Source organism: Tupaia chinensis, unplaced genomic scaffold (assembly GCF_000334495.1).
Source record: "Tupaia chinensis unplaced genomic scaffold, TupChi_1.0 Scaffold000146_1, whole genome shotgun sequence".
Classification (NCBI taxonomy): Eukaryota; Metazoa; Chordata; class Mammalia; order Scandentia; family Tupaiidae; genus Tupaia; species Tupaia belangeri.
In genome coordinates this window covers 1055597-1071670 of record NW_006159616.1, presented here as the reverse complement: position 1 = coordinate 1071670, position 16074 = coordinate 1055597, and the positions used below count along the sequence as shown (strand labels likewise).

The window sequence follows — 16074 nt, the reverse complement described above, 5'->3', positions numbered from 1 at the left end:
GGGGGGCGCTGCCTGTGCAAAGCCGGCTTTGAGGCCGTGGAGAACGGCACCGTCTGCCGAGGTAAGGGTGCAGCTGGCAGGTGCTCCTGCAAGTGCAGGGAGGGTGTGGGCTGCAGACTCAGGCCTGGCAGCTGGAGCGCGGGCTGACGGGGCTGAGGCCTGGGCTGACCATGAGCCCTCCAGGCTAGGGTTACCAAAGCTGTGGCCATCCTTCCGCTTCTGAGAGGCAGGTGTTTGAACTGCCTTCTCAACCATGACCCAGGCACAGCCTACTTACCGGTGGTATACCAGATGACTTGGAGTAATGTAGGCTGAAGGGTCTTCATTTTCATTGTTGCCTGATTATTAATGATGGCAAGTGGTGGTTGCTTCCTCATTTACAAAAGTGATATGGTTCTCTTTTTTAAAATATGTTGTCCTGGGCTAGCACTTGGCATGGAGGTTAAGGTGGCTGGATCCCACATAGCCGACTGCATTCTGAGTCCTGGACCTGATAGCTTGACAACCCAATCAGGTGTGTGTGTTTGCATGCCCAAAATCCCAAGAGGAGAGTGGAAGAGAAGGGACTGTGGCATGGCCATTTCCTTCTTAGTGGAGAGGGGAGGGGGCATGTTTTCTCATTTTCCCTCTCTCTTGTCTCTCTTGCAAGTGCATGTGCCTTATAGCAAAAAGGAAAAAAAAAAAAAAGTACCACCTATTAAGTGGCATTTATGTGTTCACAAGTTCACATTTATTCAGCTTTTACTTTACCAGTCGGTATGGGCCAGGCTATGCTGAAGTGACAAAGCCATCAAGGTTTCTCTCTTGCCCGATGCTGTGTCCTCCATGGGTCAGCTTGGGGCTCTTCCCTCCGAGAGCCCAGCAGATGGGGGCACCCCATCTGGAACGTCGCTGTCATCAGGGCTGAAGGAAGGGGAGAGAGTGGCGGACCGTATGTTGGCTCTAAGCTGCCTCCGGGACAGGCCCACACATCACATCTACGCTCATCTCTCGGCCAGAGCAAGTCAGCAGACCTGGGGAAGCGCAGTCTATCAGGAGCCGGGCCTCCTGACTACCGCTTCTCCTGTGCGCCGAGCACTTATGACTTAATTCACGGAATCCCCACTAGACGCCTGTGATGGGAAGTGCTGTTTCTATGAAAACCGAGGCTGAGAGCACTCACAGCGGAGGTGGAGGATCTGGGACGCTCACCCCGGCAGTGTTTCCAAACCCCCCCCTCGCAGCAGTGCGCCGCGTTGTTCATTTAAGGAAATATGGCCAAGAATCATGAGGTTGGTTTGCAAACCACCGTAAGACGTTGATAAGAGGTATTATTCTGTGGGAGGAGGCTGGGAAGGTAGACGGAAGTGCGTTCAAATCGCAGAGCTGTGTGGCCAGACCTCCTGTCCAAGCGTGGTGTGAGGAGTCAGGAGTTGGACACACGAACACTTAGAATGTTTTCGAGTACACACGGAGTGCCACAGCTGACAGACGCTGCACACGAAGCCTGCAGCGGGGGCCCTGCTGTGGCGGTGGCAGTGGGAGGCTGGCACAGGGGGTATGATGATCATTTGTGTCACTTTCTCTGGCGTTCCCCACTGGAATCAGAGGTCAGGGTCAGATCCTGTGATGTGTCAAATGCCAGACCACGAGCTTGGGCCCTATTCCAGGGACCCTGGAGAGCCCATGGAAGTTTAGCCTGGGGTGCAGGGGGGCAATTGCAGTGACTCTCACCAGATAAAATGTCACCACATCTACCAACTCTGTGCCCCCCACCCCCAGCCCTCTGAACAAGAACGGTCACATCTTCAAGATCCTTGGAAGGATGGATGGGGAGCCAGGGACAGGAGGCTGGGGCCTAGGGAAGCTGTCACAGGAGTCTTAGGAGACGCTGGCAGCCTGGGGTGTCCACAGTGCTGGAGAATGGGGGGGGTGGGTAAGATCAAGGGACACTTTGCCAATGAAGCAGATGAGATGTGACATCAGGTCAGAGGGCAGAGCAGGAGGAATCAGTGGTAATGAAGAATTCTAGTCTGTAGGGAGGCGATGGTTCTGGAAGAAAAATGAGGAAATTGGGAGAACGGACTGGTTTCTGGGGAAATGACGTATCTGGTTTTATCTCCGTAAGTGTGACAGTGCGCGGCCTTGGACGACGGCCGTGGTGAGTGCCTGGGAAGCCGCCACCCACCGATGGTTTGCTGGCTGCATCACAGCTTTGCCAGTGAGGAAGCGGACTGTGGCCCTGCCCTGTGGGGCGCCCGGTCTGGTTATGGAGACAGACCTGGAAATGAACCGGGGTGGTGGTACAGTGCCTAGGGCTTTCCAGAGGAGGAGCGATCGGAGCTGAGTCTTGGGACAGGGATGTGTTGGTTAGGTGGCCTAGGACCTCTGGAGGAAGGATCTGCATGACGAAGGCCTGGGGACACTCACCAGCTGGCTCATTAGGGAGGTTGCTGTGCTATGGCCATGCCGAGAGCCGGAGGGGGGCCATAGGAATGTCACTAGAGGGGTGCTCAGATGAGAAGGTGTATTCGTTGTCGATGGCACCACAAAAAATCACCCCAAGACTTAGCAGGTTCGAAACAACAGGCATTTACTTCTTTCTAAGGCCAGGAATCCAGGGGAGGCTTAGCCGGGTGCCTCTGGCTCGCAGTCCCCCAGCATCGTGCTGTCAGCTGGGAGCTGCAGTTTCATCTGAAGGCTCCGCTGGGGAGGGATCTGCTTCCAGACTCACTTGTGTGGCTGCCGGCCTGCCTCGGCCCCTTGCCACGAGTCTAACCTGACCTCAGCAGCTGCATCTCGTCACTTCTGCCACATCGTCTTCACTATAAGTGTGTCACCAAATTCAGCCCACACTCCAGGGGAGGGGCATAGACAGGGTGTGAACACCAGGGGGTGGTCACTGGGCCCGTCTTAGAGGCTGCCTGTCATAGGTGAGTTCTGGGCATCAGAGCCTTGCCTTGCAGGTAGGAAGGGTGGAGGGTGTGAGGTGATGGACGGGTGGGACCAGGTGTGTCCAGCCCTGTCTCCTTTCCAAGGCCCAGGCCCTGGTTGTGAGTGGGGACCGGCCAGGGTGTGATCGATGAGCTCAGGGAGCTGCCACTGTGGTCTCTGCTGCTGCCACCACCCAGAGGAGGGGTCGCTCCAGCCCAGCTCCTGCAGGCACCGGCCCTGCCAGCCTGGGATGTGGGATGTGACCCCCACTCACACTGCAGTGCTTCATCTAGTGCTGTCCCCTGGCTGAGGGTTCCCAGCCGTCACTGTGGATCAGAGTCACTTAGCAGGTTGGTGACTCCAGGGTCTGGCTCGAACTTCTCCCAGAGGCCTGGTCATGCGGCTCTGAGGGAGGGCCGAGAGTCAGGATTGTAAGCCAGCTGCCCTGTGGGTTTTGTTCCAAGACCAGTGGCTCCAGACATAGGCGATGCCTTGTCTTTGGCCAAGCCAAGCTGGGACTCAAGGCCAGAGGGCCAACTGCTAGCCCAGCCCCCACATCACCCCAAGGCATGTCTACCCTAGGGGTCTGGAGGAGACTCTCGGGGAACCTGTGCTTTGAAAAGATCCACTTCACTTTTTTATTGTTTATTTATTTATTTATATATTCATTGGAAAGGTTTTTGCTATAGGGCGCATGTGCTTGCCAGAAAGACAGAGACAGAGAGACAGAAAGTGAGAAATCACTCCCCCGGGGGGATGGCGACATCAAAATCCCTTCTCCTCCACTCTCCGTTCAGGATCTTAGGCATGCACGCACACATGCCCGGCGTGAGTTTAAGCCACCGGATCCAGGACTCGAACCACAGTCGATTACATGGGAGTCTGGCAACATAGCCATTACACCAACTGCTGGTCCTGAAAAGATCCACTTCATTAGTGAAACCTAATTTGATAAGAAAAAGCCCATTGCTTTGTTACTACACATTAGAGAACTTGAGGCTGGACAAAGTGCTTGGCGGGTCCCTGGGAGTGGCCACCATCCCGGGGCTGGGCAGTGGTGGTTTGGGGTGGTGAGTGAGTGAGTGAGGCTTCGTCTGCGTCCGTTTGCCAGCCGCTCCCCATCCTCGCCTTGCCGCCTGGGGTCCGCAGTGGTCCTGGATTCTCGTGGGAGCACGGACTCCTGTGGTGTAGCTGTATATTGCAGTGGTGGAAATGGTGCACGGAGGGGGATGCACTTGGGTCGTCCCAGAACCAACGCCCACCCTCCATCCGTGGAGGGACTATCTTCCACAGGGTGGTCTCTGGTGCCAGGAAGGTTGGGGACTGCTGTTCTATGTACTGAGTACCTCTAGGAAAGAGCCCGGGTGCTGAGGAAGGCAGAGACGTGTTCGGTGCCCGCGGAGTGTTTAGTCTGGGTGTAAGGTGGGAGGAGATGGAGGAAGAAAGCTAGTAAGTAAATAAGTAGTGATGGGCCGTGGTGAGTGTGAGAATAGAGATCGAAGAGGACCTGAGCCGGCCCCTACACGCAGCAGTTAGTTTCCTGTGAAGGGAGCTAGAGCCATGTGGCTGACCATGGTTCGAATCCCAGCCCTTGCGACTTGGAAAAACACATTGGCATGCGTGTGCATGCCCAGGATCCTGATGGAGTGGGGAAATGGGGGGAAAGAACTGCAGCATGACCAGCCCTTTGGAGTGTATGCACCCTAGGGGAAGGGAGGGAGGAAGGGAGAGAGGGAGGGAGGGAGAGCTGCTTCAAGAGGGGCTTTTGGAAGAGGTGTCATTTGAGCTGATGGGGATGCCCTGGGAAGGCTGAGGGAGAGTCTTCCAGGCAGAGGGTGCCTGAGAAACCTTGAGACTCAGAGCTCGGCTTCCAGTGGCTTCTGGGTGAGCAGGAGACCCAGACACGCAGGGTCGAGGCAGAGCAGGATCCTGCCAAAAACGAAGTCCATCCAGGCAAAGCGCTTTCAGAACACAAGGAAGAAGGCATCTTTTTTGACTTGGGATCTTGGTAGTGGTGGTGGTGGGGGGGGGTGTTCAAGGAGAAGGTGACATTTAGTTAGGTCTTGAAATGAGCCAGACTTAGATGGGTGGAGGGAGGGAGGGAGGGAACATGCCCCTGTCTCCGGGGCTTGACCGTCCAAGGCATGCTCATGAGTGACGAGGGTCCTGCTGGGAGCTCAAGTGAGGGCTCCCTTTGCCCTGTCCATTCATCTCCTCATAGCTCCCGAGTGCCCCGCACTGGCCCTGCAGCTGCCCGGTCAGGACCCCTAGGACTTCCTTCAGGAGCTCTGCCCCCTTGCCCTACCCCAGGTCCCAAGCTCCTGGGGACCACAGATCACACCCCTGGAGCTGCCCCAGCAGGCCCGCCGAGGGTGCCAGGAGGGGCCCTGGACTTCCTTCTCTGCATCAGCAGCTCCCAAAGGCCCTGGGTCATCTCCAACTTCCCAGATCTTTACAGGTTCGACTGTAAAGGGGCCCCTGCCTCTGTTTCTCCAAGCCTGCCTGTCTCCTCAGCCCTCTTACCTGTCTCCTCTTCCCCACCTCAGCCCCTGCCCGGCAGGAGCCCACTGCCTAGCCACCTTTGGGGACCCTGCCCTCCTCTCTCCCGCCAGTCCGCCCACCCCCCTGCATCTGAAACAGATCTGGAGGCAGTCCCAGGGTGAGCACGGCTGCCATAGGATCGGGCCTAATGGGATTGTTACTGTTTAGCTTGGACAGGCGCGGCCGAGAGTCAGCGGGGTGGTTGCACGCACATGTGCATACGCTGGCTGTGGCTCAGACCCCAGGTCCCAGCCGCCCCTCCTCGGCCTCTCCCTCTTGGCACCCTGTGCATCCCCACCCCAGCCACTCCTCCTTGACCTTGGCTGGAGAGACCTGGTTTGGAACCTCTAAGCTGTGTGACCCTGGGCAAGCCCCTGACCCTCTCCCAAACTGTTTTCTCCTCTGCAAAACTGGAGAGAGGAAGGGCAGCTGTGCAGTGAGAAAGTGCCTCGAAGTTCATAGAAACTGGAACAGGGCCTTTCAGGAGCGCCGTCTTTGCCTGTGAGTGTGTTCCCCCCATGAGCTTATTGTTTTTGAGGGAAAATAGCTTTCTGTATCACAAAAGCAATGCAGGTTATTTGTAGGCGGAAAATTATTGATAGGCAAAAAAGAAAATTAAAATCACCCATAATCCTATCACCCAGAGATAACCACTGGTAACAAATTTGTTTAACTCCTAGGTTATTTATAGATGCACTTTTTTTTTTTTTTTAAGAAAGGATGGGCTCCCGGGGCCAGCAGGTGGCATGGTGGTTAAAGTACTGGACTCTCACATGGCTGACAGCAGTTCAAATCCTAGACCTGGCAGCTCACTTTCTCACTGTCTCTCTCTCTGTCTCCCTGGTAAGCACATGTGTCCTATAGCAAATAATAATAATAAAAATAATAAATAGTTAGATAAATAGTTTTGAAAAAGAAAGAAAAAATGGACTTCTGTTAAAAGTATGTCGAATTTTTGACTTTACAGAATTTTGTGGGGCCAGCTAGGTAGCACAGTGGTTCAGGTGGCTGGACCCCACATGGCCAAGTACACAGAGTCCCAGACCCGACAGGATAGATGTGCACGTCCAAAATCCTGCAGGAGAAGGGGTGGCAGTGTGGCCATCCCCTGGGGGTGCTTTCTCACTTTCCCTCTTTCTCTGTCTCTCTCTGACAAGCGCACACGCAGAGTAGCAAATTTTAAAAATGTGCGGACATCCCCCCATGTCACGTTAGGGCTGCAGCCTCGTTTCGGGAGGCCCCTAGGGCCCCACTGCATAAGCGTCCATCGCCTGCTGCACTTACTAACCCACTGTGGGTTGCCATGTTGGTCACTCACAGTTTCCCTATCTTTTTTTTTTAATTATTATTTATTTAATTTTATTTATTCATTCATTCATTTTTAATTTGACCAGAGAGAAACACAGAGAGAGAGAGAGAGAGAGGGGAAGGGAGAAAGGAAGCCGCCAGGTCCGGGACTCGAACTGTGGTCGGCCATGTGGGAGTGTCCAGCACCTTAACCACCATGCCACCTGCTGGTCCCCAGTTTCCCTATCTTAAACCAACGCTGGGGCGAACCTCACTGCCCTCCGCCTCGGATCTGCGTGGAATACATCTCCAGGTGTGGAATCGTGGGGTCAAAGGGATGTACTTTTTTAGAGCTTTCGATGCACACTGCCAGATTGGCTCCAGAAAGGCCGCTGAGTTCCCTGGCAGCGGCCTCTGCGTGCCCACCTCCCCGTGTGCTCAGCAGTGTGGGATATCATGCCTGTGGTTTATTGTCTGTTACTTGTAGGAAGGGACTGGGGTCAGGGCCTATTCTGGGCCTTCCGAGATGGATCCTGGGCCAAGGGTGGCCTCCTTTCCACCCTGGTTTCAGCTCCAGCCCTTCCCACAGAGGCTGGACCAGTGGCCCAGATGTGTCTGGGGGAGTCTGCAGGGGTGGGGCGCGGTCAGTCCAGGGGTGAGGAGGAAGGAGGCTGCCAGCTGGCGGAGCCTGGCCTGGGTGTGAGAGTTGGAATGCTGTGTGGGAGAGAAGGCCCAGACCCCCCCACAGAAAGCTGTGCTTTCTTTGAGAGCCGGGTAGAGACGCCCAGCTCAGGGAGAGGGAAGCAGGGGTGGTGGACACCCCCTTCCAGCTCCCCAGGCTCAGGCCAGGGGAGCCCACAAGGCCCGGCCTTTTGAGAAGGGGATAGATGATCAATGCATTCAAGCTTCTCGGTCTTTGTTTGTACAAACTGGAGAAGTCCCACGCCCGTGTCCACTTGCCCTCCTCTGCCCATCCATGCATCCACTCACCATCAGATTCTTGTCATTCTGCTTCTCGGAGGGGTCAGTGATGTCACAGAGGCCCAGAGGGGACACTTACTGAGTGCCTGTTACGTGCCAGGTCTTGGGGTCCTTGGAAAGACTGGCATAGCCCCTGCCCTCAGGGGCGCCCATTCTGGAGGTGCTGTCAGACATGTCTGTGACAGTGACGGTTCAGGCGACAGGTGTCCTGCTAAGCCCGAGGACACACACAGAGGCTGCAGCCCACCCAGGGGAGTGGTGGTCAGGGGGAGGCGCTGGGAAGCGGGGCCTCTCAAGCGGGGGTGGAGTGAGGAGCGTGAGCTAGCCAGGGGAGGAGGCACCCGTCCAGGGTGGCCAGCAGGGCCGGTCACTCCAGCGCCCTCCCCTCTGAGTTAGCTCAGAAGGATCTGGATATCTGCTGGGAGATGAGTCTGTCTGGTCTTCATATTCCCAGTGCTCTGGGCTGGAAATCTTGGATCATTTTGGCTATAGATCCTCATAGCAGCCCGTTCGTTTCTCACTCAAATACTACTACCCAGGCACCTCGTGTTCACCAGTCCCCGGGACACGCGTGGGGGCTGTTGGGCTGACGGAGTTCCCAGGCTGGGGTGAGGGAGACAGGTCTATCCATAACTACAGCCTTGGGACACTTAGGAAGGAGTAGGGGATGAGCTTGGAAGGCTTCCTGGAGGAGGATCATTTCCCAGGGCTCTAGAGGATGGGAAGAACCAAGGAAAGGAAAATGAATCCAGAATCCAAAATAAGAATTGATTTTTTTAGAGCCCTGACCTCTTGTTGACCCCCCAGACAAGCTGTCCCCGCGGGAGCAGAGGAGAGCTGTATTTGGCCCTGGGAGGAGGGCAGGAGGAGCTGCCAGGGCTTCCAGGCCAATGCTGTCAGAAGGGGAGGCAGAGGGGGAGACCCGAGGACTGGAGCGGGGTTTCGAGAAGGGACCACGTGAGCCCAGCACTCTGCTCAAAGCTGTTCCCATGATCTCACTGAGGCTTTTTTTTTTTTTTGGAGGATTTTTGCTATAGGGCGCGTGCGCTCACCAGACAGAGACAGAGACAGAGAGAGACAGAGAGACAGAAAGCGAGAAATCACCCCCCGGGGGGATGGCCACGCCATAATCCCTTCTCCTCCATTCTCCTCTCAGGATCTTGGGCATGTACGCACATGTGCCCAGCGTGAGTGTAAGCCACCAGGTCCAGGACTCGAACCACAGTCGACTACATGGCTATGTTGCTGGACTCCCATGTAGTCGCCGGGTGGGGTCACATAAGGTCACTCCCAGTTGACAGAAGAGAAGACCGAGGTTCGGAGAGGTTAAGCAGCTTGACCAAGGTAACAGAGCAGGAAGAGCTAGGTTTGAGCCCAGGCCATCCTCCCTTGGCCCGGGCTGGCTCCTCGCAGCCCTGAGAACACCAGGTGATGGTGTGGTCCAAGCAGCCTAGAGCACTCCAGCGGGGCCATAAACAGCTGGGAAGCCCTCCCCCCCCACCCGCCCTGCCTTTTCATCTGGCTGGGCCTCAGGATCTGGCGAGAGAGGCCCATTTATTGAGGAAGTTTATGCATTTAACAGTTTAAGCCTTTCTAAGCCTGTGGTACAACAGGATTTGGGAGCCGTTAACAATTCTGTGTGGTTAAGAGATTTTCATTGCTCTGTGGCAGCTGGCCGGCCCCACCCTGTGGCACTGTCCTCCCCAGGGCCCTTTGTCCTCAGCCCCATCCCTGCTGCTTCCCCTCTCTACCCACCCCAGCCTCCAGGTATGAACTTTGACCTCACGTGAGGCCTGGGGAAGGGAAGGGAATTGCCCAGGCCACAGGGCAGGTCAGAGGCTGGAACCGAAACCTGCCTGAGTCTCTTTCCCCACTCAAACTCCCTGCCCGCTTCCCACAGGGGACATTATACTGTTAATTCTTCAGTGAGGGAATTTTCAAAGCCCATCTAAAACAAACGTCAGCTGGACCCCTGCCAGGACCTGGGGGAGGGGGGGGGACGTGGAGGTGACATGGCCAAGTCCACTCACTTGACTAGTACAGAGCTGGGATCAGAACTCAGGCCTCTTAAAGCTCTCATGAGGACTGAAATGCTGTAACAAACTGGTGGTGGTGGGCCAGCAGGTGGCATTAATGGTTAAGGCCCTGGCCTCCCACAGGGCCGATCATAGTTTGAGTCCCGGACGTGACAACTTGAAAATCACACCAGGCATATGTGCACGCATGACCCAAATCCCAAGAGGAGAATGGAGAAGGGACTACGACATAGCCATCCCTGATTTCTCACTCTCTCTCTCACTGTCTCTGTCTCTCTCCGTTGAGCACACGCGTCCTATGGCCAGACCTCAAACAAACTGGTGGTGGTGGTTGTTTTGTTTTCCACAGCCTAGGAGGGGTGGGGGAATGCATTTGTAATTATAATGTCTTACATATGTACAGTATTTATTTACACCCGGTTTGGTTCCAGCCGAGACTGGAGGTTGCTTTTGTATAGCATTTGCTCTCAACCCGTGAGATGCTTTGATCTGAGTGATACCCACGCGAGAGAAGCACAGCAAAGGTTACTATTGCCATTTCAGAGAGAGAAAAGCTGCAGCGGGCGGGGGCAGGATTTCCCAGGATCACATAACACGTGGAGGGACTGAGCCGGGACTAGAACTAGGCCTGGGCTCTTTTTGGTGCCCCTCGTCATCTCTCAGATGTCAGCCAGACAGCAACCCTCCCAGCAGGGATGAGACCCCACAAGAGACCTTAGCCCCCATCCTGGGTGGGAAGAGGTGGGCGTGTCACAGGAAGAGACTCTCTGGGCCCAGAGAACAGAAGAGGCATGTGTGGGTGGGTTTGGCGGGATGGGAACGGGCCCTGACAACCTGAACGGGCCGTGGGCGAGAGGCCAGGGGTCATGCTGCGGGGTGGGCTGTCCTGGAGGGGTCTCCTATCCTCATTGGTGCCCCAGGCTGTTTGCCCCTCCACCAGCCTCTTCCATGGAGCCCGTGGAGGTTGGGGTTTGTTCTCTGGTCCTGGTAACCTGCCCGCCCCACCAAAGAGGACCACAAAGGCGCGGTCAGTCCTGCGTCACTAACATCAGAGTACACGTGCTCGATCTCTGTCCTTTCTGCTCCTCCTCCCCCCCACAAAGGGGCTGAGGTGGTGCTTATCCACTTCACTCGTGCAAAAACTGAGGCCAACGCAGTTAGGTGAAATGACTGGTCCAGGCCCCGGAGCCCAGGCGTCTCCTCCCAGCTCTGTGCCTCCTGCTATCAGCCGCACAGGAGTCCAGGGAGAAAGCTAACACACAGGGACTGAACGCTGCTACACCCAGGCCTCAGGCCCTCGGCTAGGTGTGCAGAACTTCACCGAATCTTCACAACCTCCAGACGTTCTGCTGGATGGAAGAGGAGTCCCAGGCTCAGAGATGTTAAATAACCAGCCCAAGGTCACACAGCTAATGGCCGATGGAGCCAGAATTGAAATTCAACACCTATACTGGTCCCACTAGAACATTTGTAGGGTTTCATCATTAGTAATTTTTTTTTTTTTTTTGCAACTGTTACCTCATTTGATTATCTACAGCAGTAGGAAATACCCCATGTTTCAGGGGAGGAGCTGAGGCTCAGCCAGGTGAAGTGACCTGCCTGAAGTTCACTTCCAGGGAGAGACAGAGTTGGTGCAGCTCGACCTCCATTCCCAAGTGGGCTCACGGGGTTGGTCTTAATTGCAGAGCTCGGGCTCAGACTGTCACGGCACCCCTCGCCGCTGGTTCCCATCTGGGACCTCAGCAGAACCCGTCATGTCAGCACGTCATGCCACCAAGACAGCTCATACCAAGGCCACCAGCGACTGCCATGTTGTCAATCTCGTGGGCAGTTCTAGGTCTCAGCTTCCATGACCTGCTGGTGGCATTGGACAAAGTGACCACTTCCTCTCTGGATCCACATTCGCTTCTGGGGTTCCCCTACCTCTCTGGGTGCTTTGTGGCAGGTTCCTGCCCATCTCCCACTCTCCACCTTGCAGGGCAGGGTGCAAGGCCTGGCCTCCTGTCCTCTCTGTCCTTCCTCCAGCCTGGGCCTCCGTTCCAAAGTCCAGACTCACCTCCCCGTCTGCCTGCTGGACTCTCCACCTGCTTCACCATCCCTCACACGGTCCAACCCCAACTCCAGCCAGAGGGGCCCCCAGAAAACTGAGTCTGCTCAGAATCCCCTGCAGCCCTGCCTCTTACACAGAGCAAAAGCCAGAGTCCTCACCACAGCCCAGGAGGCCTCCAGGCCCTCCCTCTCCTAACCTCTGACCTCTCACCTCCATCCTGCTGTGGCCTTCCTCCCTCCCCCACTCCAGGCACCCCGGGCTCCATGGCGGTTTCCTCCATCTGGGGTGGTTTTTGCTTAGACAATTACTCTCTCACCTTCTTTAGGTCTCATGTCACCTGCTATCCGAGGTCCCCCATCACCCACTTCTCTCTCCCTGCGACTGCCATCTGACTTCCTGGGTCCCCTTGCTCCGCTCCCCCTCCACGGGGGCAGGCATTCCCATCTGTTTTGTTCACTGCTGTCTTTGCGGTTTCTAGCATGGGGCTTGGCTTATAGAAGGTGCTCGGTAAATGCAGACCACAGAGTCCCACCCGCTCATCTGGGCTTGCATGGAGTCCCTCTTCATGTTACTCAGGCTCTCCTATAGGGTGTCCACCCCTTCCTGGGGCCAGAGGCCTGAGAGCGTCTTTCAGTCTGACTCAGTGTTTTCCATCGACGAGTGTCATTTCAGCCCCGCTCCTGTCCCTGCCCTGGCCCAACGGTGTCCACAGCCCCTGCAGCGTGGCCCTAGACCAGAGCCCAGAGCAAGACCCATTTGTCTTATTGGGAGCTGAGGGGAGCCCACCATGGCCCGGTCTGGGCAGACACAGAGCTGGAGGAACGAGGGAAGGCGCCTGGTGTGGGGAGAGACCCTTGTCCTGCCGCCTGCTTCCTGTGAGACCGAGCTGGGTCAGGTCCCTTTTTTGCACCTCGGTATCCCTCTTGTTAAATGAGACCCATAGTCCCAGCCTCCCAAGCTTTGAGTGTGGCCCAAAAGAATTAAGGGAGCTTTGAAGACAGAGGATGGGGAGGGGCAGGGTTGTCCTTCTCCAAGAACGCATATTTCTCAGAAAAGGCCCCGGGCCCTGGCAGGGTTCCTGGAGAACAGGGCAGTGTGTGCACGTCTCAGTGCAGTGAGCACCTGGCAGCCCGTGCACAGCGGGGCCCAGTATGTGCTCACGAATGACATTATTTTCAGCCAGCCAAGGTACCCTTATTTATTATTTTTTTAAAAATTAATTTTAGGGACCAGCAGGCGGTGTAGTGGTTAAGGTGCTGGACACTCCCACAAGGCCGACTATGGTTCAAGTCCTGGACCTGGTGGCTTGCTTTCTCACTTTCCCTCTCTGTGTGTCTCTCTAGTCAAATTAAAATAAATGAATGCATACATTTTTAACATTTTAATTAATTTTATTTATTTTTATATATTTTTTAAGTTTGCTATAGGGCACATGTACTCACCAGAGGAAGAGAGGGAAAGTGAGAAAGCAAGCCGCCAGGTCTAGGACTCAAACTGTGGTCAGCCAAGTGTGGTCAGCACCTTAACCACCACACCACTGATGGTCCCCAGGGTGCCTTTATTAAGTAGCACAAGGCAGCTCACAGCATCAAGGTGCCTGGGTCCATATTTGGGCTCTTCCCCTCTTGCCCTAAAACCCTGGCAGGAGCCTTCCCATCTCTTCCTGTCTCCTGAGCTCCGTGTCACCATCTGTAGATGCTTCGATACCAGTAGCCCCTGATTCTGTCCTCCCTGGGCTTCCCAGTGACTGTCGAGAGGCCATCAGGGCTGCGGTGACCATCTGTGACTTGAAGATAATGACTCCACTAACAGGAAGATTCAGGCAAGAGCCGGCCGCCTGGGTTTGAATGGTAGCACTGACGTCGACCTCCTCTGGGGGCCCGGCGGAGCCTTGATCTCCTGGACTGTGAAGTGGGACTGGTGGTAAATGGGATGTTGCAGGGCAGGCAGTGAAGGCAGGAGAGAATGGAAGGGAAGCATCTGGCACAGCACAGGGCTCGAGGCGTGTGGCCGGGGACACCGGCTCTGCTGACCGGAGACCCGCACGTACTAGCTGGTGCTCAGGCCTGCCGCATCCCTTTCTGTAGATCAGGAAACGAGGGCGACTTATTCCAGGTCACACAGTAAGTAAGTGGCTGTCACTGAACACAGGTTGCTGGGTGGAGAACGAGGGGCTGGCCTGCGTGAGGCTGGGGGAGCACGCAGAGCTACTTCTGTCCCCGGGTCCCCAACAAATTCTGGGCTCAGGGCCTCATGTCAGCCTTGGAGAGGAAAGATTCTGACCCCGAGGCTTTGTAGGCCTGACCTCGTACAGTCAGTGTTGCACGGGCTCCTTCCCGGAAACCAGGCTGTCTCCGGTTTTCTCCCTGAAGGCATCGCCATCTGATTAGCAACACTTAAGACCCAAGAGTGGTCACTGGCCTTTTTGCGCTGCCTGGACAGGCCTGTAGCTTTAGGAGCCCCACATCCGTATCCCTGGCAACCCTGGCCCTAGGCTGCCCTTCCCCCACCCTGCTGTCAGAGCCGTCTGTCTGGGAGCTCCCCGGAGACCCTGGAGGGATGTGCACGCATGGGCTGGGTCAGTGCAGAGAGCCCCTGGTACGCATGTGTGTGGACTGGGCCTGCTGGGCGTGTCTGTGTGCAGTTTGTGCACACGTATGCTCACCGAGCCAGCATCTCAAGAGCTGTTGAACCCGTGAGCATGTGTGTACATGTCAGGGATAGCCATGCACATGTGCCTCCTCTGCAGGTCACCCGGAGCCTGCTGTGAGTCATTACTGTCCTTGTAGCTGTGTGTTCCCACGTCGGCCCGACTCCTCAAGCACGCCCGTGTGCAGGGAGGGGCACACTCGTGTGTGTGCTGAGTCAGACAAGTACATGGACAGGAATGTGTGTGCCTCACCAAACGAGTGTGCACTTCCGTCCACTTGGCAGGGGTGGGGTCCTCTCACCCATGTCCTGTGTGTGTGTGTTTATGTGTGTGTGTGAGAGAGAGATGTGTGTGTGAGAGAGCGACCACGGTATGAGCATATCTTGCAGGTCATTAGGTACATGTTTGCAAGGGGCACACCTACCCACAGGAGATCAGCTGGGGGATATGTGGTCACATGTACATGAATGCATCGCATGAGCCAGGTATGCATGCATGCATGTATTGCATGAGCCAGGTATGCATGCACTTGAAAATGAGTATTTGTGAATGTTGTGTTGCCTCAACTCGTAGAGCATGTGACACACACACACACACTTTCTGGGGTCCAGGATGTCAGAGCCGTTGCTTTTCTCTTTCGGAAATTCCCTTTGAGGCCCCCTTCACATCTCTTTCCTGAAGCAAAGCCAGCGGTCCCGACGTCCTTAAGCAAATAGGGCCTGTGATGCAAAGAAGCGCCTCCCAGCCCGCCCACATACCCCACTGGTTGTGTGGGTGAGTGGGCACACGCACACAGAACCGCCTGCCGTGCCCGGGAAAACACGTGGACACACAGGCCAGCTCTAGCCCCCAGTCCAGGCTCTGCCACCTTCGAGCCATGTGGCCTCGTCCACTCTCCATCACTTCCCCAGCCTCCGGGTCCTCACCCCCTGCAGGCACAGGACAGTGGTGAAGATGTGGCTAGATGGTGACGCCCCACAGGCTGGGGGCCACTATTCTCTCTGTCCGCAGTGTCATGTTTACAGAGTGCTTTAGCCTCTGTCCTGGGGAGAGGGTGTATCTGTGGTGGACAGGCAGCAGCGGACGCCCTTGTGGGCCCTCTGCTCCGAGCACCCGGGGCCAGCCCTTCCTCCTGGCCCTGGCCCTGGCCCTGCATGGCAGGTAGTGAATTCTCAGGCCCAGCGCTCACGGACTTGAGAACCTCACAGGGAGCAGGTGGCAAGTCAGACAGGGACCCAGGCCTGGCTGACTCCTGGGCCTTCCCACCTTCTCCCAGGAATAGTTCCTGGGGCAGGTGGGACTGAGGATGCACAACCACAGGGGCAGAGGTGGGTAGGCAGGCAGGGCGCCCAGCACAGCCCCAGCCCCTGCAGCCTCCGTGTTCCCTTCCTCTTCCCCTTCCAGATGGACAGCCCCTCGCGGGGTCCCCGCCCGCACGCCCCCTCCTCTCGTGCTGCAGTCTTTGTGGCCCGGGAAGAATGCCTCTCTTTATCTCCCGGACACCCCTTCCCTTTGATTCTCCTCTCTGCAGCGTTTCTGCTGACCTCTGCGTGTCGGGAATCCAATTAGAGGAGCGGATGGAGAGAGGGACAGCCGCGGCGGATACCCGCGCCGCC

General features: G+C 56.1%; 1 protein-coding gene across 1 annotated transcript in view; it reads left to right on the top strand.

Moving 5' to 3' along the window:
* Positions 1 to 16074, top strand: part of EPHB2 (EPH receptor B2) — a 153135-nt gene that overhangs the window by 4691 nt on the left and 132370 nt on the right. Inside the window, 1 exon segment of the mRNA XM_027770663.1 lies at positions 2 to 61. Within this exon segment, the coding sequence (XP_027626464.1) occupies positions 2 to 61 (60 nt within the window).